This window comes from Talpa occidentalis, unplaced genomic scaffold, assembly GCF_014898055.3.
Source record: "Talpa occidentalis isolate TD23 unplaced genomic scaffold, MPIMG_talOcc4v2.1, whole genome shotgun sequence".
NCBI classification, from domain to species: Eukaryota; Metazoa; Chordata; class Mammalia; order Eulipotyphla; family Talpidae; genus Talpa; species Talpa occidentalis.
Genome location: NW_026555331.1, coordinates 3,458,118 through 3,479,863, shown reverse-complemented (window position 1 = coordinate 3,479,863; position 21,746 = coordinate 3,458,118). Strand labels below are relative to the sequence as shown.

The 21,746-nt window shown below is 71.1% G+C and overlaps 2 protein-coding genes across 2 annotated transcripts; both read right to left on the bottom strand.

Moving 5' to 3' along the window:
- Nucleotides 1-465: 465 nt before the first annotated feature.
- Nucleotides 466-17,578, bottom strand: LOC119242935 (proline-rich protein 36-like). The gene is made up of 16 exons (XM_037508360.1): nucleotides 17,393-17,578; nucleotides 17,052-17,173; nucleotides 16,489-16,906; nucleotides 13,709-13,845; nucleotides 9,043-9,165; nucleotides 7,844-8,007; nucleotides 7,262-7,352; nucleotides 4,872-4,966; nucleotides 3,332-3,480; nucleotides 2,614-2,700; nucleotides 2,001-2,117; nucleotides 1,673-1,792; nucleotides 1,374-1,523; nucleotides 1,095-1,217; nucleotides 929-1,005; nucleotides 466-673 (listed from the first exon to the last, which is right to left on the bottom strand). Exons 1-16 carry the CDS (start codon nucleotides 17,576-17,578, stop codon nucleotides 466-468), a joined length of 2,367 nt encoding a protein of 788 aa, XP_037364257.1.
- A 398-nt stretch (nucleotides 17,579-17,976) lies between these two features.
- On the bottom strand, nucleotides 17,977-19,161 carry ARC (activity regulated cytoskeleton associated protein). The gene has a single exon (XM_037494383.1). The coding sequence runs from the start codon at nucleotides 19,159-19,161 to the stop codon at nucleotides 17,977-17,979; it is 1,185 nt and encodes a 394-aa protein (XP_037350280.1).
- Nucleotides 19,162-21,746: the final 2,585 nt, after the last annotated feature.

The following is a 21,746-nucleotide window of genomic DNA, read 5'->3' as shown; positions in this document are numbered from 1 at the left end:
GGTGCCCGCGCAGGCCCCGGGCCCAGCTGGCCATCAGGCACCCCGTTCGTGGGCAGGGAGCCAGGAGGGGGCAGCACACAGAGGCTGCCTGGAGACGGACAGAGGCGCGCGTCTGCGGTCAGCACGGCTGCGTGCCTACGCGTGTGCCAGCCGCTCGGCTGCAGGAGCACCGGGGCCACCAGAGGCAGCAGATGTGCTGGGGTGAGCGCTCCGGCCCACTGACGCTGTTGAAAGGAACTGGAGGGACTGGAAAGAACTGGAGTTTGCCAGAGCAGCCGCGGCACAAAGCCCAGCAGCTGCGGGGACACAGAGCCCAGCCCAGCAGCGCCCGTCTGCGATGCTCGGCGTCCCCTAAACATCGCCCGATAAAACAAAGTGTGGGGCGGGGTGCACTGGGCGGGGCGCAGGAGTCGGGGGACGCGTGGGAGGCGGGGGCCGGAGTGCAGGCCCCGCTGCAGCCCGAGGTCACAGGAGTCCGCGGGCAGCTGCCGGCCCCTCTGCCCCACCTGCCCGCAGGGCTGCACCGCGGGCGCTCACCATCACGTCGGGGACCACCGCCATGGGGGGCAGGCTCCCCTTCAGCATCTCCGGGGCGGGCAGCGTGTACAAGCTCCACAGGCAGGTCTGCAGGACCCTGGACTTGACCGTGGGCTTGAGCCGGGGCCGCAGGCTGCTGCAAGGGGCTGGACGTTGCGGCCCTGGCGGCCAGGGCTTGGGCCCCCTCCCCGCTGCTCCGGGAAGGCCGACAGCGGCCAGCCCTGCCACCGCGCGCGCCCACCGGGGCCGGATGGGGGAGGCCGGGTCAGGCGCACCGGGGCACAGCCCCTCCCCCACCGGCCTGGCGGCCCGTCCGGCTGTGGCCCGGCTGTCCTCCCGCAGGCCCCCGGCCCTCCCGGGCTGGCGCCGCGACCGTCCCGAGGAGGAGCACCTCAGTCCCGTGATGACCAGTATGATCTTCTGGCGCAAGAGAGTGGCCAGGTAGCCGGGCTCCTTCTGGAGGATGCACTGAGGGTGCGCGGGAAGGGGCCGGGTGTCGGCGGCCAGCCGCGCGCTGCCCCCTCCCCGAGCCCCGCGCCCCGGCAGGCCCCACTCACCAGGAGACACTGGATGAGCTCCGGGATCTGAGTGAACTTGAAGCTCTCGGCCTCTCCCTCCCTCTTGAGTGCCTTCGTGAGCATGATGGCCGCGCACAGGAAGCTCATCTTGAGGATGTGGTCCTGCCCCCACAGGGCCCGAGCGGCAGGGTCAGCCAGCGCCAGCACGGCCGCCCGCGCCCAGCCAGGGCCACGCAAGTCAGCGGGTCCCACAACGCACCGCACACTCACACGCACACACTCACACCACACCCAGGCGCAGCGCAGGGCGCGGCTCACGTAGCTGCTGCAGGAGAAGTAGTAGACCATCCTGCAGGCGATGTTGTCCACCCAGGGCAGGAGTCGCTCCCCGATATGCGCGGCCATCTGCCCGTAGCACAGCAGGCACGTGCTGCCCACCCACCTCCAGTGCACGTCCACCTCTAGCTGCTGCGGGTAGGCCAGGCAGGGTTGGGGTGGTCAGCCCTCGTGGGGCCCTGGGCGGCAGGTCCAACCCTCAACGGGAGGCGGGTGAGACACGCTTGTGCCGTGACCAAACCAGCTCCAGCTTCAGGGGCCGGCCCGGCCCGCGCCCCTACCTGGCTCTGCGAGGACACGGCGGCCGACCTCAGGAACCTGGTGCGGCCCAGATGCTCCAGCAGGGCCCACACTTCCTCCAGGTGCAAGGTGGACGTCAGGCCAACAGTCAGCGCAACGCCCTGCAGCCAAGGGCCGTGAGCGGGGCCAGCCCCCGGGGCACAGCCTGCGCTCTCCTGCCCGCACCTCCCAAGGACCCCGCTAGGCCACGGGCTGGTCAGGGTGGGCCAGGACACCACCTGGCAGGTGCCAGGCCACGGCCAGTCAGGCCAGCACCAGGCTCCATGTCCATCGCCGACGTGAGGGGGGGCGACCAGGGCCCCGACCCACCTCCCGCTGTTCAGACAGCTGGTGTGACAGGTCCAGCAGGACACTCAGGTGGCGCCTCACCAGGTTGACATTGGGACACTCTCGCAGGGCCAGCCCGTAGAGGCGGAAGAGAGACGTCTGTGCCCGAAGGAGAGAGGGAACCGGAAGCCTGGAGCAGTGCAGCAAAGCCCCCTGTCCTGGGCCCTGCCCCCGGGCCCCCCAACCTGGGTCTCCCTGCTCTAGGCCCCACCAGGCCACTTGCCACCGTCCTGGTGCAGGCCGAGGGGCCCAGGCTGGCCCCACCCAACACACCAGCGCCCCCCTAGAGCCAGCCCCTCTGCTCCCAGCCCCATGCCACGTGGGTCCAGACAATGGGCACAGGACCCTCTGGGCTCCCCTACAATGCTCTTGACAGAACGTGTGGCTCCCACACAGTGGCCGGGCCAGGCTGGCGGCCACCCTCAGAGCAGAGCAGGCCCCGCCCTCGGGTGGGCCCAAGCATCCTATGGCTGCTGAGCTGTGAGCAGAGCCCCTGTGGCAAGCAACACTCCTGCCTTTCTGCACTTTCCATGGGTTGGGGGCTCTGGGTCGGGCCAGTCACAGTTGGGGGCGAGCCGGGGCACCCTGCACTGACCTTGTCCCAGGGCACCGCGGGGTCCAGGCCCAGCCGCGCGAGCAGCACCTGCACGCTGGCGTCCAGCCCCTGCACCTTCCAAGTGAGCTGCGGGCAGAACGGGGCGCAGGCGGCCACCCTGGCTCATCACACACAGCCAGGCCAGAGGGGGGCTGGGGATTCCCAAGGACAGTGGTCACACCATTGGTAGGCAGAGGACCCTGGAAACCACTCCCCAAAAGGGAAGGAGAAGCCAGGGGTGCTGCCTGCCCGTGATCTGTGGTCTGGCCACACCCACCATGCTCAACCCCCCCCCCAACAGCCCAACCTCCTGCCTCTCTCTGGCCTCAGGGCCTCAGGGCACGTGCTGGACAGCCCCCGCCCCACCCAGTCCTGCCAGCCCTGACCCCAGGGGATCTCCAGACCGAGCGCTGGGCCTTGTACGGGCAGGACCTCCCCAGAAGGGGCCGGAGCGCGGGTGGCCTCAGGGGAGCCTCGGCACCCACACGGTGCTTGGAGAGCACTCAGAGGGGAGCTCGGCAGGGGAGCACCCGTCCCCCACAGATGGTGCGGTCCCTGGGCAGGGGGCTGCGCCCCACCCTGCTCTGCCAATGGGGGGGTATTTGCCTGGTGCTGCATGGGCCGGCCCCGGCCTGGCTGATGGCGCGGGCAGCGCCTGCCCCCCGTACCGGGCAGAGGGGCGGAGAGCCCCACCGCCCTCCGCTGAGCAGGGCCCCACCTGGCTGTGCTCCTTGATACAGTTTTGAACCCTCTCCAACAACAGGCTCTGCTCCAAGCTGGACATGGCCCTGATCTTGCTGACCAGCTCTTTCTCCCAGGCTGGGCCATCCCTCTGGGGATCTTCCTCGACCACCCTGTCCAGGGGATCTGCAGAGGACAGACAGCAGGGGCGGCTCCTTGCCGGGGGCGCCGGGAGCAGCGCAGACCCAGAGCGGCACCCACTGGGCTGCCGAGTCACGCTGGAAGCCCCTTCCCCCGCCGTGCGCCTGCAGGGGAGGGCGTGGCGGCGGGAAGGGCAGAGCCTGGGAGCGGGGCACCACCGTGAGGCGGCGAGCATGGCGGGCGCCTGCGGTGAATTTGGCCGAGAGACAGAAGCCACCGGGAAATACTCTGCGAGCTGGAGACGGGGGCTGGGGTGGAAAACTGAAGCGCCTGGGCCGGGAGATCATGGTGACACGGCGAGCGCCCGGCCCAGGGAGCTGGCGTGAGACCCCTGAGGGCCGGGCAGCCCTCCCGCCCAGGACGGAGGCACACACGGGCGGGGCCGGGGCGGCCGCGGGGAGGTGGCGAGTGGCTGACTCTCCCTCCCCGAGAGACGGGGCCGCGCGGCTCAGAGCCACGCTCGGGGCGGTCACCTGTGGAGGCGGCGCGCGCCGAACCTCTGGGGAGCCGCTTCCCGCCAGGCAGGACTGTGCTGCGGCAGCGCCCGGGGTGGAGCTGCCAGCCGGGCGCCCCACTGGACAGAGCCTGGGACAGGCCGCGCCTGGGACACGCTCCACACGTGTCCCTTCCTGTGCCCGGCCGCCCCAGAGCCCCGGAGTGCCACCTGCTGACTGACAAGGGCAGTGCGGGGCCTGGAGAGCCCCGACTTCCGGGACCCCCGGCTCTGTGGGCGCCTCTCCCGGCGCCCGCCTCCTCGCGCGTGAGCAGCTGGGCCGCGGCCCAGGGCTGGCGTGTGCAGGGGGACCGGGGCCGGGCGGCCAGGGCTCGAGGCCCTGCTGTGGCCCCGGGCGGGACTCGGCCCCACTTTCCCGGCACAGGATGTGGGGGAGGCTCGGCAGCGGCGCAGCCAGGAAAGCGGCGGGTGCGCGGGGTCGGGGCCCACGCCAGGCAGCCGGGCTGGGGGGTCTGGGCTCTCCCCAGGGCTCCCCGCGGGCGGCCCTGACCTGCCGGCCGGGGCCTGCGCCCACTGGACCGAAGCTCGTCGCGTCCCCGCCGTGTGCTGTGCTGCCCACGCTCTCAGGGACCTGGCCCGCGGGCTCAACGGGCGGAGGACCAGACATGGCCGGGCCCGTGGGGCTGAGCAGGCTGGGGGGGGCGCGGCACGGAGCCCCCAAGGCGTCCTTGCAGCTCTGACAGGCTCCAAAGGGGTCACCAAGGACCTCCGAGTCCGTCCCTGCTCCCATGCACAGCCGCGGAGGGGCCGGGGAGGCCGTGGACACTGTGAGTGGGAGCGGCCGCTCCTTCAGCCCCCCGTCCCACCACCCCGGGCCAGGGCCCTGCCCCCCAGCAGAGCCCCAGCACGCCCGCCCGCTCACCCGCAGCCAGCTCTCGCTCCTCCGTGAGACTGTGGGACGCGAAGAGGCCCTCCTGGGTGATGTCCATGAACAGGGAGCTCCGGGGGCGATAGGTCCTGGGGGAGACAGGCAAGGCCAGCCCCGACGCCTCAGCCGCCCGCCGTGCCTGCCCCATGGCCGGCCCCTGGGCACTGCCTGCCCTCACAGCCCAAGGCCAGCTCTGCTGCTCTGCCCATCCTGAGTCCACCACAGGCCCCCCTCATGCCTCGTGCCCCCCACCTCACGCATCACCTCGTGGGGCAACCCGCTAGGTCGGTGGGGCCCAGCCGGGAGCCGAGGGCACAGCCTGACAGATGCTCCCAGCCGCCCTCCTCTGCCCTCAGGCGCCTCTCTTGGGTGCGGCAGAGATTTGCTCAGGGGGTGGGGGTGTCGCCTGCAAGGTGACCCCAGGGCTGCCAGCCTGCAGTGCTGCCTCGGCCCCCACCACTGCTCCTGGGGAGGGAGCGTCCCAGCCAGCCCCGTTCCCCGACGGCTGCCAGATGCCTCCCGCCGCCAGGCCTCTGGGCTCTCCTCTGCCACCCCAGCCCTGAAGTGGCGGTGCGCCCCACCCACCCCGATGCCCCTGCTGGCTCTCTGGGAGGCAGGACCGCATGTGAGGGCAGTGAGGGGGACCAGGCGAGTGGGTGGGCACAGGACAGTTGAAGCCCCCTCCTGGCCCGGCGGCCCTGCTGGCCCGAGGACTGTGTGGGGTGACCCCGGGTCTGACTCTGCGCCCAGCATCCGCCCACCTTCCTTTCCAGGCCCCCAGCCCCATCCTCCAGGGTCACAGCCCTGCTCCCCGGGGCCCTCAGCACCCTGCTCCTGCATGACTCCGGGGTGCCCCCGGCCCCTGGTGGAGGTGCTGGCTGGCTTCGAGCCCTCTGCCTCTGGCACCCCGGCTGTCACCTCAGCTGGGGCTGGAGATGAGTTTGGAGGAGACCTTTTCTCAGGAGGTTGAAGCCTCCTCTGCATGCTGATCCCCAAAACCCTTTCATGGGAGAGCCAGAGGCTGGCCTCCATCCTCAGGCTGGGGCGGGCTGTGGGGCATCTGAGCCTGCTGGGGGAGGGGAGGCAGCTCCAGGGAGCCCAAGTCCAAGAGAGGGTGAACCCGGAAGATAAGCCGGGGTGGCCTGCAGCTCCAACCCCCAGAGAAGAGCCAGCCAGAGGACAGTGGGCAGATTGGTGGGGGCGGCAGAGCCCCGGGCCGCACCCCTGCACCACCCGCCCCTCACTCTCAGGCCCTCGGCCCCCTGGTAGGCCCCCCGTGGCGTCTGCCTCTGGCCAGAGGCCTGCAGGGCGCCGATGCTGAGCCTGCTGAGCAGTGGGCCCGAGAGCTCGAGTTGCCGGAGGTGGGTGCAGCCGTTCTCAGGGTCAGGGTGGTGTCAGCGGGCAGGGCAGATGAGGGCCCTCTGAAGGCTGCCCACAGGGGCTCAGCGCCCCCACACACACTGCCGGCTGCGTGGCCAAAGACCCGTGTGGGTCCGCTAGACTTAAGCGGCCTGTTGGGCCACCGTCGTGGCCACCTGCGGTTCTGCGTCCTACGCAAGGTCAGAACCGCCCTGCAGGACCCGCCGGTCAGCCACAGGAGCCAGGCCTCACAAGGCGCCTTTCCAATCAACCAGAGCAGAAAGCTCATCCCCCCGGGAAGGGCGTGCGTCACGGGGTGTGACCGGGGACGCGCGGGGGGCCGAGGACCGATGTATGACGAGGGACCCCAGACGCTGAGCAGTGGACGCCTTGTTGATAAGGTCAGGACCGGGGCCGGGGCCTGGGGTCTGGTCTCGACGACGACACTTGGTCGTCAGCGGATAACATGGTCGGCAGACTCGTGTCCCCCCAAGCCCTAGACGGCTTTCCTGAGCGTCCCCCCCCTTTCTCCTTGCTCTCCCGACCCTCGTGGCTGGTGCTGGATGATTATCCTATCAATAAAAACGGCCAGGATCTTGCTCTCAGCAGCATCCTGCCTTGTGCAGCCTGCTCCAGGCTCCCGTGTCTCTGTCAGGGTGGTGCTGCCCTCCGCAACAGACCCGCTCAGGCGTTTAATCCGTGGGCAGAGAGACGCCCCGGCGCCCCCGGGCCCCCCGCGTGGGCGCCCGTGAGGCCAGCAGGACGCCGTGGCGGGAGCGCGTCCTGAGGAACATCTGCGGCGGCCCCCGCCCCGGGAGGGAGCCACCACGCAGCCTCACTCGGGATTCAGTCATCTCTGGGGCTCCCTGGGGCTCCGGGCGGTAATTGTCCAAGATCCTTTCCCGAAAAGTTCCGACGCCTGCGAGGAGCCGGGGGTCCCCCGTCGGGACCGGCCCACCTCTTTGAGACCGAAGCTGGGCGAGGATTTTTAAAAAGGCAGGAGAGGCCGCCCGAGCCAGCACTACCTTAGCTCTGGGGGGCGGCCAGCGGCAGAGGGAGCAGGCTCGGGGGTCTCGGCCCGGTTCCGAGGTCCAGAGCCTGGTGGCCTTGGGGCGCCTGGGGAGAGGATAGGAGGGGTCAGACCGGGCCTCGAGGGGGCACTCGCTGGCCAGGCGGGGTCGTGGTAAACCCCCCAAGGGTCACTCAGTCCTGGACAGTCCCGATGGGAAGGGGCCGCCACCAGGACAGCAAGGAGTGTCGTCTCTGACAAAACCTCCAAGGACAGCGGGGGGACTTTGGGGACACTTATGAGTTCACAGGGTCCAGAGCAGAGGAAGGTGGCGGGCAGGCCTGGCACCCCAACGTGCCCGCCATTCTCAACGCCGTGTGGGGGTCAGGGGAGGCCCGCAAGCTGTGGGGACGCTGGAGGGCAGCGCCATCGGGCAGACTGGAGGTCACCAGCAGAGTGACCGGCAGCGGCGGGCGGGGGCGTCCTTCTCGGAGCAGCGTCCAGAGGGAGCAGCGGGGCCAAGGGCCTGGCTGCCCAGGGGAGCAGTTGGAAGGGGCCTTGGGTGCGGTTTGCAGCTGGGGTTTCAAACTGCCCAGACCTTGCTGGGGGGGTTCAGTGGCATCGGGGGGCTTGGAGAGCCCGTGGGGAGCGCGGTGCTGGGCTGGGGCGCACCGGGCAGCGGCCCTCGGGAAGGCGGGCCCGCAGCCAAGGCGGTCCAGTGGCTGCCCAACAGCCAGGGCGGCCGAGGGTTCCGTGCTCCAACTGCCGCCCGTGACAGTTGAGGGCCCGGGGGCCAGTCCTCCTTCTCAGGGCCCAAGAGGAGCCAGAGTGGGGCTCGCCGGGCTGCCAGCCCCCCGCAGAGGGTCCCAGCCTGGGCGAAGGGCTTCTCTCCAGAGACCCGAGTCCACAGCACTGCCCGGGGTGCTTGTCCCGGCACCCCGAGGTGGCTATGCCTGAGTTCATTCCATGGGTTTGGGCTACTGGGGAGCCCCTGATCTGGGGCTCTGTGCTCGCTGCTGGAGCCCAAACAATCTAAGCCAGTGCAGGGGTCGTGGGGTGCCACGGCCGGAGGGCACCTCCCAGAATCCCTCCTGCAAAGTCAGCGCCTGGGCAGTGGGGGCGGGGCTGCCGGCCAACTGCCACCCGCCCTGGCGCCAGGGGCCGCCTCCGCAGGGCAGGCCAGGAGGCTGAGGCTCCTCTGAGAGACGGGATCCCACCCCCCCCACCCCCCCGCAGCCCCCTCGTGGGCCCCCAGCTGGGCATCCAGGCCCTCGGGGAGGCCTCTGGCCCGCGAGGAGGTCAAGAACAAGAGGCCCCTCCTCCCCAGGACGGGGCGGCAGCCCCCAGGCCCCAGCCGCGAGCTGGGACATTGCTCCCTCCCGCTCTGCGCCCTGACAGGACAGTGGGGGCCCACAGAGGAGGTGGCCTGGGGGAAACTGCAGAAGACACCCCCAGATTGGCACAGGGCCATGCGGCCTGGAGGGCACCCGCCAGTGTCCAGCCCGGCCTGGGGGAGGTGGGAACCGGCAGCCGCCGGGGAAGCGTTTTCACAAAGGAGCCGGCCTCGGAGCAGCGGCCATGCGGGGCGCCGGGACCGTCCACAGGGAGGCGCTGAGGAGGTCCGCCCGGGCTGGCCGCTGCCTCCCTCCTCCCTGAGGCCAGCCCTGGGCACAGCAGGCACTCCCGGGGTGTCACGGGGGCAGGCTGTGTTGGGGAGCAGACAGCTCCTTTCGCCTCCCCAACAGATGGGGATGAGTCACACGGGCACTTCAGTCTGCTTACTTCCATGTTTCTCACAAAAAGTTGAAGAGACAGTTGGGGGGTCCAGCGGCAAAGGCAGGGGGTGGGGAGACCGAGGCCGCCGGTAGCTGGAAGACGGGGTGGCTGCCTTGGAGCGGGGGCGTGTGAGGCGGGCAGGGCCTGGGGACGGGGTGCCAGGGCCGTCAGGCTGGGTCAGACGTGGCCAGGCTTTCAGGTGCCTGCTGTGCAGCTGACCCACTCTCGTTTGGGGAGCAGAGGTCTGAAGGAGTTGGGGGCAGCCCTCGCTGTGGCAGGGACAGAGGCAGGCACAGCCTGGGAAGGCTTCCTGGAGGAAGCGGTGGGGTGGGGTGAGCAGAGGACCCTTGGGGGAAATGAGGAAGCGCGGCTGGGCTCGCAGGAGAGGGGGCGCCAGCAGTGTGCAGGGGAGGAGGCTTGGAGAAGGAACCCAGCTCATGTGGGGCGGAAGGCCACCGGGCTGGGGGCCCAGGACACGGAGGAGAGGGCGTAGTCAGCCCTGTTGAGGCCAAGTCCCTCTGGACCCTTCCTGCCCGGCCACGGCCGCTGGCCTGGGGGGTTGCTGAGCCCCTCTGTGCCTCAGTTTCCCTACCTGTAAAGCAGCACCTGCTACACGAGGTCGTGATGCGGCTGCAAAGCGCTCACACAGGCAGGCACAGAACCCCACCAGACAGAGTGGAGGAAAGGAGGGGGTCAGTGGGGTGTGTGGGGCGCAGCCCGCCCTGGGGTTGTGCTTGGGAACATGTTGGGGGGCAGAAACAGGACGAAGCCAGCCGAGTTAGGCTGGGGGAGCGCCAGGCCCCCTGAGCACTGCAGGACTGTGGCTGCAGCCCACTGGCCCCCGCTTAGGCTTCCTGTCCTGACACCCCGAGGCTCACTCAGCGCTTGTTGAATGAATGAGTGATTGGTTGGGGGGCCGGCAGGGTCCCAGGTGCTGCACGTGCGGCCGTGAATAGGCCTGAGTCTGTTTAGCTGGGGCCACAGCCGGGACCCCCGGCCTCCTCTGGCATGGCAGGTGCCAGCTGTCCGGGCAGGGAGGCAACTGTTCGGGGTGGGGACCCAGCCCCCGGGGCCAGGCCTGGCCTCTTGCCTCGCCCCGCTGGGGTGGCCCTCACCCCTGGGCTGGTGCATCCCTGCCTGTCCCTCCCTGGCAGTGGCTGCCCCCCACCGCAGCCGTAGAGAGACCTGCCCCCAGGTCCTGGGGCAGAGGGCGGGCAGGGGCTATGGGCTCTGGGGGGCTGGAGCAGCCCCATCCTACAGTCACATGGGGCGCGGGGTGAGGGCTTCTGGCCCCCTCTGGGCTCCAGGCCCTGGGCTTGCTCTGAGGAGCCCTCCTGCCCGGCCTCTGTGGGCCCCCGGGAGGCCAGCCCCACCCGTCCCCGACGGGGTTTCCCCGCCGTCCCTCTGCGCCTCCCAGCACAGATGCCCAGTCGGGGCGGCAAAAAGCAGGAAAGCAGGTTCGGCGGCAAACTCGCTTCTTATTCCTCATGGAGGAGAACTTGGGGGAGGAGCCCGAGGGAGGGCACCCCAACCAAACCAGGGCTCTGGGGAGGGAGAGGTGGCTGGGGCGGGCCAGGGACAGACCCCACTGTCCCCACCCTGGGGGCTCCCCCGCTCTCCTCCAGCGACCACTGGAGCCCCCCGCTGTGGGCCCTTCAAGTCCCCTCTGGGCCCCCGGCCCCTCCCAGAGATGCCGTGGGCAGGGTGCCCCCGGGTGTGGACGCAGCCTCAGACCTCCGTCCGCCCGGGCACAGGGCAGCCCCTCTGGGCCCCGCCTCGGGCCAGCAGCGCGGAGTCCCAGGCAGCCTGGCCATGGCCCACGGGGCAGTCCTGCCCGACCTGGGCTCACAGCCGGGGACACGGCAGCGGTGGGGGGCCACGGGCAGGGCCGTGGTGGACGTGAAGTGGCTCCCTCCAGGGGCAGCGCCCCTCACTGCCCCCAAGTCTGACTCCCCTGACGAGCCCCGCGCTTGCCCTCCGCCCCTCTTGGAGGCCGGAATTGTCCCCGCCGACGGCCAGCACCGGGAAGGGCCCCGCCCGCTTTGGGAGAAGCTGCCTGAGCTTCCCTGCCCTCGCCACCCAGCGCCGTCACGCCCTGAGCTGGGTCTCGGTACTCCCGGGCTCCAAGGAGGGAGGGGGGGACGGGGCATGGCACAGGGGGCCCCCGGGACCAGTGACTTGCCCCCTTGGGAGGGAAGGAGCTGGGGGGAGACACCAGCTCATCCCGTGAGGGTCAGAAAGTCAGTCCCACCGGCCCCGGCCGCCGCAGGACGCGCAGCCCAGCCCCCCCAGTCAGGGCCGGCGGGGTGGGGGGCTGCCGGGGCGCCCCGGCCCTGCAGCCGCACAGCCACCCTGGGGGTGGGGCTCCTGGATGCCGTCTGGAGGGGCCATCGCGCCAGCTGCACGCAGGGCGGTTCTGTCTCCTGCTTTCGCGCCTCCTGCTTGCTTGTCCCGCCTGTTCCAGTGGCTCCAACCCCAGAGCCGATGTCCACGGCGGGGAGCGGCCTGGCCTGGCCCTGGGCTGGGAGAAGCCGGGCTCCCTGCGCAGGGGCCACGGCCCAGGGCCCTCTCCGCCTCCCTGGCCTCCTGAGAGTCTATGATGGCTCAGGTGTCCTCCAGCATCGAGGGATGTGACTGTCGACTCCTCCTCCTTAGCCTGGAATGCGGGCGTCCGCTGCTGGACCCTGCGTCCCAGGCCACCCCGGCCTCGGCGCCCGGCTGTGTGCACAGGTGCTGCCTGCTGTTTGCTGGTGGAAACGCCTCGGCTCCGGGTTTCTTGCTTGTTGAGGCCCGGGGCTGGTCTGGCGTGAGCAGTCTGGCTGCATCAAATGCCTCGGGCCGGGTGGAGGGCTGGCCTCGGGATGGCGCAGCGGGGCCCTGCACGGGCTTCCGGGAGCAGCGTCAGTGGAGGGAGGGCCCTGGCCAGACAGCTGGGTCAGAGCGGGAGAAGACCTGGAAAAGGACACCCCGAAAAAGATGGTCACTCCAGGAGGGGCCTGGGTGGGAGGGACACTGGGGAGGGGACAGTGTGAAGCTAAGAGGCAAGAGGCCTGGCAAGGCGGCCCAAGAGGAGCATCTCTTAGACCCCCGGGGAGGAGCAGGATGTGCAGGCCGCCCTGGGGGAGCCCCGGGCCGCAGGGTGGCACCGGCTCCCTCCAGCCCCCAGCCCGAGGCCTTCTGGGAGGGACGCCTCTGCCGGCAGAGCCTGGAATTGGCCTCAGGAGCCAAAGCCAGCCCGTGGGCAGGCTCTCTGGGGTCCTCAGCCACTCCAGCACGTGGATGCAGGCTCCAGGGCAGGCCCCGCCGAGCCCGCCTCTCCCAGCGGTCCTCGGCCTCAGAGACGTGCCAGAGCCGGAGGCAGCGCTCCAGGCACCTCCAGCACCAGGCCTCCCAGGACGTGGGGACCCGCGCAGGGGCCCCCGCCATGGCGTGGACACCCCACCGTGGGTGTGGGGACCAGGACACACGTGGCGGAAACGGCCGTCAACAGGACGGGCACGTCCAGCGACCACAGTAAAAACAGAGACTGATTTGAATCACTTACTTAACCCAGTCCACGGGGCCCAGTGTCCAGGCCAGTCGGCCCCGGCGGCCCCTCCCTCTGCTTGTCAGGTGTGCAGCGCTGGGTGAGGACAGATGGACGCACAGGACAGTCAGTCCTGCCCGGCTGCGGGGGGCAGTCCCTGCTGGCTCAAGGGCCCCCACTCCCCCGCCAGGCGGTGAGGCTGGGGAGGCTGCCGGGGAGGCAGCAGGGGGCAGCGGCTGGGAGGCCGCGCTCTCCTCCACCCACAGGGCGCATCGGGACTCCAGGCAGGCGCTGGGGTGGGTGGAGGCCGATGACAGGCCAGGGCTGCGGTCAGCGCCGTGGGGCCCAGAGCCGTGTCCTGAGCTGCCGCGCAGCCGGCCTGCTCCCCGCACCCCTGCGCCCTGATGGGGGCTCCGGCCGGGTCGGTGCACCAGGGCGGCTGTTGCAGGTGGGGGGCGGGGGTGCCAAGGGGACGGCAGGACTTGTGGATGCCCACGAGTGTGTGGGCGCCCGGGGGACGAGGTCCTGAGGCCACCTGAGCCTGCAGGTCGGGGCTGAGCAGGGTCAGAGGGCCCCGGGCGTGGGGAGTCGGGGGAGGCTGTGGCCCCTGCAGTGAGTGAAGTTATCCTGCTCTTCAGCCCAGTGGCCACTGGCCTCCCCCGCCCCTGCGGCCTGCCCTCCGCCCGACTGTGGACACCTGGGCCCAGGGCCTGAGCGCCTGCATAGGTGCTCGCACCTGGCCCGAGGGAGGGGCAATGGGCGCGGCCCCTGCCGGCTGGCTCCCCCGGTTCGCTGTTAAAGGCCTGTAAAACCCACCGAGGGCCCCAGGACCCCTCACCTGTCTGCCGAGAACCCACACAGGCCAACCGGGCGGGCGGGCCACTGCCCACAGGTGCTCACGCAGCTGGAATGAGGCGCCGGGCTCTGCCGGCCCTCCCCGCACGGCCTCCTGGTCCCCAAGACAGAGCCCCCCGCCACACATGCGTGCAGGCACACACACGCACACAGGTGCCCCCCAAAATCTCCCGTCACAGAGGCGGGGAACCACAGCCTGGTTCCCATGGCAACGCCTGGGTGTGGGGGAGGGGAAGAGGGAAAAGCAGAAGCACTGAACACAGAACAACAACCTGGGAGACCGAGCCTCTGAGCCTCGGGAGTCACAGTCCTGGAGGCCCGGCCTGGGCCACGGCGCACGCTGGCCAGCGGCCCCCCAGCCGGCACTTCTGGAGGGGCAGAAGGCGCTTGCCAGCGACCGGGTCTAGGGTCTCCTGCTGTCGCTGTGGCGGGTCCGGTGCTGCCTGAGAGCGACGACGTGAAGAGGGGGTGGCTGGAGGGCGAGGCAGAGGAAGGTTCTTGAAGGGTGGGCAGGGGCAGGAGGAGCACACAGCCCCCCCAGTGAGCTTTGGGGGTGTGGTGTCCTGGGGAGTAGGCCCCCAGAGCCTCCAGTGCGTCGTCAGCCCACCCTGGTGTCCTCATATCTGGCTCTGCTTGGGGAAGGACTTGGAGCCCCGGGGCACAGAGCACCGGTGTGGGCCTCCTGCTGGGGCAGCGGCCTCCTGGGGCCTTGCCAGGCACAGAGCAAGGACAGGGGAAGACACAGGCCCTGGGGCCACGGGCTCTCTCTTCCTCAAGGGGCAGAGCCGCCAGGGCGGTTGGGTGCCAGGCACGGTCGGGGCTGCCGGACCCGCTGTGAGGACCCGACGGGGCCTGCCCGGCCACCGTCATGAGGATGCCCCCGACTCTGGGGCCCAGCCCCATCCCCCGAGTGCAGAGGGACAGACTGACATTTCCCAGCAGCACTGACAGCACCAGGCAGCACCAGGCGAACCGAGACAAGATAATTACGGGGATAACAGAGGCTAAAAATAGCCTCCTCAGCTGGCTCAGGAGAGCCCCAGGAGCAGGAGGAGACTCAGGGCGCAAGGGGGCGGCGGCCGGCAGGGGAGGGGGGTCACTCCCGCAGAGAGCAGGGCGGGGCAGGCTAGGGGAGACGACAGGAAAGGGTCCCCCAGAGGTGAGGGAGCGGCGCGGGGGTCTCTGGAGGAAGGGAGGGAAGGGGGCTTCGGAGGACGGACAGGCGTTTGGCCCCGGCCCGGCCCGGCCAGCGCTCTGCGGAGGTAAAGGCTTCGAACAGGAAGCCGGTAAGAATTCTTGGCAAAAATAATAAAGTTTTGGCCTCGATTCTCTTTACATGTCGATACTAATTCTAATCCTGTGGGAGTTCAAAGGGCCCGTGCAAAGCCATGTCGCCCCCCCCTGCCCCGTCACAAGAGCGGGGTCCCCCGCTCAGGCTCCATAGTCCCCAGGAGGCCCCGCGCGCCGTCCCCACGGGAGGGTTTGGGGCAGGAAAGGACGGGGCAGGGCGTGCAGGCGGGAGGAGGGTCCAAGCCCCAGCCCCCCACAGCCTGGGTCCCAGGGCCCAGAGGCTGCCCCCAGCAGGCCCCACCAGGGAGGCTGGGCCACACTGGGGACCCGCAGCCCCTGCCCGCAGGACACGGTGTCCCAGCCCCCGGCTGGGAGGAGCAGAGGCCTGTGACACCGGGCGCCAGGCGGGGCCTTGGCTGCGGGGCTCCTGGCCCAGGCGGGGGGCCCTGTCCCTCTCCAGCGGCCTCTTTTCTGGGGACAAAAGCCGCATCTCAGTTTATTGGAAATGTTCAGTCGTTTCCTGTGTCACACGCGCCAGCCACGGGGAGTGACTCCCCGCGGAAAGCCCCCCGCCCCCCCATCCCCGCACCCAGGAGAAACGGCTCCTGGGCCGGCTCCTGCGGCCCCTCCCTCCCTTTCCCGGGAAACACGGAGGGCTCCCCAGGACACCCCTCCCCCGAGTCCAGCCCGCCCACCCGAGCCCTCCAGTTCCAGGCTGGCCGCTTGCCCCGCAGCTGCCCGCCCAGCCGGCCCACCGAGAGGGCCCTGCAGCTCCCTCCGCCTCCCTCATGCCTGACCCAGGAGCCGCGGCGCGGCGTGGGGGCAGCTCCGGTGCCTTCCAGGCCCTCGACCAGCATAGCCTCGGAAGCAGACGGGACCCTGGCCCGGCTCCCCAGCCCCACAAGCAGCGGGCCCAGCCTCTCGCTGCCCATCCCCCGAGGCCCCACTTCTCACCCAACACTGGGGTTACGGCCGCTCCCAGGCCATCCTCCACCTCCTCTCGGCCCCTGCTGACCCACGGGGGCCAGGCCGGCCGCCGGGGCTCGGATGCCCTCACTGCTGTCCTCAAGCCGGGTTCCCGCTGACACTGCAGCTGAGCCCGAGAGGCCAAGTGGACAGACTGCAGCCAGGGCCCCTGGTGGGATCTGGTCTCGCCCGGGCTCCCTGGCCCTGAGCGCTGCTGGACGTGGCCGGGAACCACCCCAGGCTCCCCTGGCAGGCGGGGAGTGGGCGGACCTACCGCGCATGAGCTGGGGCTCCTCCCGTCAGGTCCTCTACCAGCCGCCCAGGGCTGGGGGCTTTGGGGGCCAGTCCTCCTAGTCTGAGGGCCCAGGACCCTGACAGGCTGCCCTGCTGAGTGGCTGGTCTATGCTCCCCAGGTACCCAGCCTCCCACTCTGCCTCAGGGGTTCCGGGAGACTGTGCTCCCCCAGGTTCCAGATCCTCCACTCTGCCCTCAGGGGATACTAAGGCCTGGAGCTGCCCGCCCTTGCGCCCCCATTCCAGCCCAGTCCAGCAGAGAAGCAGCAGCAGGAACACGCCAAGAATTTTCAGTGTTTTATTAGCAAAACCTTACAAAACTGTCCTCGAGGGAGTGGCTGGGCACACAGCCTGTACCTCACACTCAAGATCTGGTCTGTGGGGAGGGGCTGGGCACACCTCTTGAGGCCCTGAGCCTGGGCCCGCCTGGGAGAGAGAAGGGCTATGGCTTGTGTGCAAAAATAGAATTTGTGGGACAGGGAGGGGTGTGGGATGGAGGGGCCAGTGTCATCTTCTGCAGACGTCAGTCCTCCAAACCTGGGGGCCTCCGGTGGACAGGCAGAAAGGGGCACCCCCAGCGAGGGTCCGTTCAGGCTGCAGACACCAATGGCCGGCCAGCACCGGCCGGGTGGGGCTGGTGCCGGCGGGGGGCGGGGGAGCAGCTGCCTGAGCCCCGGCCAGAGGCTTCTGGATCTCCCGGGCTGGGCCAGGCGCCAGGCTGGGGCGCCGGCCGGCCTCAGGGCTCACAGGAAGCTCTGGGAAGAGAGGCGTCTGGGCTGGAGACAGCGGGGCAGCACGAGGCCAGCGGGCGTGGCTCGGCGAGGTCCTGGCCCTGGGGCCGGCCTGTCTCCACACCCTCCTCTCGCTGGGCTCAGCCTCCCCTCCAGGCGGCAGCTCGGACAGGAGGGGAGTGCCGGGGGTGCGCAGCGGCGCAGCGGCTCTGGGGCCTCGGGACCTGGAAGGGAGGGAGCACAGGCGGTCAGGGTGGGGCCACGTGGGCAGCAGAGGGCCAGGTGTCCCCGCTCCGGCTCGCCCGGGGCGGGCAGTGGGGGAGGGCCCGGGAAGACACCCAGGGGCGCTCAAGGAAACAGGGCTCTCACCTGTGGTGGCTCTCCTGGCTCTGGCGCCGGCCGCTGCCTGGCGAGGCTGGCGCGCGGGGGCCCTGGGGGACCCTCGGCCGGCTTGGCTGAGTCATCCAGCGAGTGCCACCTTCTCCAGGAGGCTGTGAATCACCGCTGTGGGGAGAGAGAAAGCACGGCCCGTGAGTGCCGGCGCCGCCGCCCCCAGCGCTGCCTCCCGCCGCCCCCGCCCATCTCCTCCCTGTCCCTGGGGTCACTCTGCGGCTGCCCCCGCCCCCCAGCTCCTGCGCTAACTTGCTGGGGTGCCCTCAGACCCTCCGAGAATGGACTTGGCCCCGCAGCGCCCCCTGGCGGAGGCTCACCTGGAGGGCCAGGAGGCGCCGGGACACAGGTCGCGGCTGCGGCGGCGGCTGCGGGCAGCTTCTGGGGTGCTTGGCAGAGGGGGCTGCGCTGCCCCAAGTGGGCAGCTGCCTGGCGGCGGCAGCGAGGGTGCCAGCCAGCTCTGCGGCAGCTGCGGGGGAGGGCGGCGTCCGGAGCGCGGTGCCCATGGCGCGCTGGTCCTGCCTCGGCTTCTGCTGTGGGCCGTCCAGGAGCCTGGAGCTGCCGGCCTGTGCCGACGGGACGCCTGGCTCCCGCGCGCTCAGAGGGCAGGGCCGGGCGGCGGGCAGAACGCGGGGCTGGGGGCGACGTCTCGTTGGCCCGAGTGAAGGAGAGGATGCCCGGGACAGGCGGGGAGGGTGGCGGCGCGGGCTGGCAGGGAAGAGGGCGCCTCGCCTGCTGGGGGGCTCTGCCCGCTTCTGGATGAGGTGTGTCTGTGTGAGTCTGGCTGGAGGCTCAGCCGGGGGGCGCCCAGCGGCTGGAGACCGGGGCTCCCCCCGGCAGGACGGAGCCCCGGTCCAAAGTCCCGGTGGCCGCAGCCGCGGGGGGTGTGGCGGGCCGCGGGCCTCTACTCGGGCGGGGTCCGGTCACTGGCGACGGACTCGTTGGTGAGCGCGGGCGTGAGGGCCTCGGCCTCGTCCTCGGCGGCCAGGCGGGGCGCGGCGGGCTCGGCCGCCTGCTCCAGCCCGTCCTGCACCTCCATGCCCCTCTGGATGAGCTGCTCCAGGGTCTTGGGCAGCGGGTGGCGCAGGAAGCGCTTGAGCTTGGGCTGCAGGGTGCCCACCACGTACTGGATGATCTCCTCCTCCTCCGCGTCCACGTACAGCGTCTGGTACAGGTCCCGCTTGCGCCACAGGAACTGGTCCAGAGGCTCGCCCTGCTTCTGCGGCAGGTCCAGCTCGCGCTGCATGGCCTCGCGGGACAGCGTGCCCTCGCTGTACTGCAGGAACTCCTTCTTGAACTCCACCCAGTTCTTCACCGAGCCCTGCTTGAACTCCCACCACTTCTTGGCGGGCCCGTTCATGTGGTTCTGGATCTGGGACAGCCAGTACTCCTCGGTGCCGCCCACCTGCCGCAGGTACTCCTCCAGGTGGCTCAGGAACTCGCGCGGGTCCTCGAAGATCTGCGTGTCCACGCCCGGGCTCAGCGGCCCGTCCTCGCCGGGCGCCCAGGGCGGGTACTGGGCGTCGTCGGGCTCCTGGCCCGGCAGCTCCCCGGCGGCGGGGGGCGGGGTGATGGCGTAGGGGCTGACGCTGTAGTCGTAGGGGTCGGCCTCGCGGCAGTAGCCCTCGGGGCCGCCCACGCCCACGGAGACGGGGTGCGGGGGCTCCGCGCCCACCGGGTACTTGCCGCCCATGGCCTCCAGGCGGTCGGCCCAGCGCTCCAGCCGGTAGAAGACCTCGCGCCACACGTGCATCTCGCGCTTGACCCAGCGCTCCAGGTGCGCGATGGTGTCCTGGCAGCGGCTCAGGCAGGCCTTGATGGAGCGCTTCCAGCGCTGCGAGTCCCCGGCGGGCACGTAGCCGTCCAGGTTGCTCTCCAGCTTGCCCACCGAGCGGTGCAGCCCCTTGAGCTCGCGCTCCACCTGCTTGGACACCTCGGTCAGCAGGTGCCGGTGCGTCCTGCGCACGTGCTCCAGCATCTCCGCGCGGCACTTGCCGATCTGCAGGATCACGTTGGGCTTGGCGGCCGGCGCGCCCCGCGGCCCGGGGTAGGCGTGGAGGCCGCCGCCGGCCATGCGGTCCAGCTCCATCGGCGCGGCGGGGCGCGGGCGGGCGGGCGGGCGGGCGGCGGCTCCCTGGGGCGGCGGGGCGGGCGGTCCCGGCTCTGCCCGGCGCGGCGCGGCTCTGCCCGGCTCGGCGCGGCTCTGCCCGGCGCGGCTCGGCTCTGCCCGGCTCGGTTCTGCCCGGCTCGGCGCGGCTCTGCCCGGCGCGGCGCGGCTCTGCCCGGCTCGGTTCCGCTCGGCTCGCCCGCAGGCTGTCTGCGCTCCGGGCCGCGGCGCCGGCGCTTTATGCCCCGCGCGGCCGGGGGCGGCCCCGCCGATCGCTCCCATTGGCGCCGCCCGCGCCGCCCGCAGGCCCCGCCCCGCGCCCCCCCCTCCCCGCGCCCCGCTTGCCGCGGGGTGACGAACGCGCGCGGCCCCGCCCCCAGGCGCCTCCGGCCGGCGGGACCGCGCGGCCAGGCTGGGGGCGCTGGGGTGCGTCGCCTCCGCCCTCCTCGCCCCACGGGGTGGGGCTGCCGGACCCCCGCTCGGGGACCCCCCCGCCCCGCCCAGCCCCCCTTTGCGGGAGGTCCCGCCGCACAAGCACCCCGAGGGCGGTGTGAGTCCCCACGGGCGACTGCCTCCCGCCGGCTGCTGGGGGCGGGGGCTCCTGCGCCCCAGACCGGCCCCTGGGCCGCCGGAGCTGCTTTGCCGGCCGGGGCGGGGGCGGGTGTGGACAGCGCTGCCCGGCGCGTGCTGGACCCTCGGCGACTCCTCTGCCGAGAGTCTCGGGGCGCCGGAAGCTGGGGGAGGGGCGTAGGAGATGGGGGCTCCTTCGCCTCCCGCCCTGGTACTGGCCCTGAACCCCCAGACCACAGGGGGGCCAAGTCAGAAGCCCCCAGACTTCCTAGAGGACGGAAGGGGGAGGGCGGGGGGAGGGAGGGGGAGGGCGGGGGGAGGGGGAGGGGGAGGGCGCCAGCTCGCGGGCTGCAGAAGCCCATGTAAGGAAAGGGGCTCCGGAAGCGAGGCTCCCCGGGAGGCCGCCCCTCCCGCTCTCGGGCTGTCGTGGGGGGAGGGACGTTCTTTCTGGGTTACCCTGGTGGACGGTGTGGGGCCCAGGTAACACCCGCCATGCCTGCCCCAAGCATGCAGACAGGACCTACTGCGGGGCCCCCCTCTCCCGGGACACACTGCACACTCATAGCCCCCCACATGCACACTCATAGCCCCCTCTCACCCACATGCACACTCATAGCCCCCCACATGCACACTCATAGCCCCCCACATGCACACTCATAGCCCCCCACGTGCACTCTCATAGCCCCCCACATGCACACTCATAGCCCCCCACTCACCCACATGCACACTCATAGCCCCCCACTCACCCACATGCACACTCATAGCCCCCCACTCAACCCTGCACGCCCATCCCCGACGCAGCCCGCGGCCCTTCTGCCTTGCCCACACACTCCGGGACACGCAGGGGCCGTGGTCTCTGGGATGCCCCGTCCCCCCAGACCCCACCCAGGGCCCATCTGTCTCTCTCCCCCTGAGCTGCGGGGTGGCGGTGTCTTTCTGGCAAAAACTCCCTAAAAACCGCTCTCCTGGCATTTCTAATTCAAGGCGAGTGGGTGGGCAGAGCGGAGGGGAGCAGCAGGGAGGGAGCCGGGCAGAGAAGCTGCTGGAACAGGAATCCCAGCCGTCCGCCCCAGGCGGTGTTTCCCGGAGCCGAGGAGGCTGGGTCTGCAGCTGCCAGGGGCAGGCCGGGCCACAGGCCGGGTGAGCGGCCCGGGGTGACCAGGAGCCTGTGGAGGTCTGGAGTGAGCCGGGGCCTGTGTCTGGGGTCCTGGTCAGGGAGCCACCGCAGGGGCCCGCTCAGCTGGGACCGCGCTCCCCAGGGCCGCCCCCATCCCCACCCGTTCCGAAGCCCACGTGGCCCCTGGCCCGCAGGGCGGCTCTGCCAGGCTCTGGGCAGGGCCCACAGAGGTCCAGCCCCCGCCCCACCCACGCAGCTTCCCAGAGAAGGGGAGCCCCGTCCCGGCGCTGGGGCTGGCAGGGCTGGGGGCTGGGTGACAGAGGTGGCCACTGATTGGAAGGTGGGGTGCGGCACCACCACCGGGAGGGGGGGGGCGGGGGGCGCTCTGGGGGTGGCCCATCCCAGACGGGTGCCCCCGCGGGACCAGGCCTGGTGAGAGAGCGCCCTCCTCCCATCTGGCGTCCGGCGGCGGGGTGCGGGGGCAGAGACCCTCCTGCCGAGGCAGGTGACAGCCGGGAACACTTAATGGCTGCCCAATTATCGCCCCAGAGGCCCGGCAGCCCCCGCGCTGGGGCCCGGCCTCCATTCTTCCGCCTCCAGACCCGGAGAAGAAAAGCGGCAGCTCCCCACCACCGGGATGGGGGGGCCACTCACCACCTGCTCCTCGAGCCACTGCGGCTGGCCTGCACCCCAGCCTCACCGGAGCAGGACGGCTGAGGGGCGGGTTGGGGAGGGTCTGCTGGAGGGGCCGGTGCCGGGAGGGAGGGAGGGCCCGGGACCCCTTCCAGTAGCCCCTGGGCCTGGCAGCGGGCCCTCCCCAGGCTTGAGCGATGGGGGCTCTGGGCGGGGGGGCAGGCGGGGCGACCCTGGGGCGCCTGGA

Coding starts and splice junctions, on each gene's coding strand:
- LOC119242935 (XM_037508360.1), bottom strand. CDS start 17,578: ATGGGCACCGCGCTCCGGACGCCGCCCTCCCCCGCAGCTGCCGCAGAG. Junction 2,701..3,331: donor GTATCAAGGAGCACAGCCAG/GTGGGGCCCTGC, acceptor TTCTGCCCGCAG/CTCACTTGGAAGGTGCAGGG. Junction 674..928: donor CTGGTCATCACGGGACTGAG/GTGCTCCTCCTC, acceptor AGCCCCTTGCAG/CAGCCTGCGGCCCCGGCTCA.
- ARC (XM_037494383.1), bottom strand. CDS start 19,161: ATGGAGCTGGACCGCATGGCCGGCGGCGGCCTCCACGCCTACCCCGGG.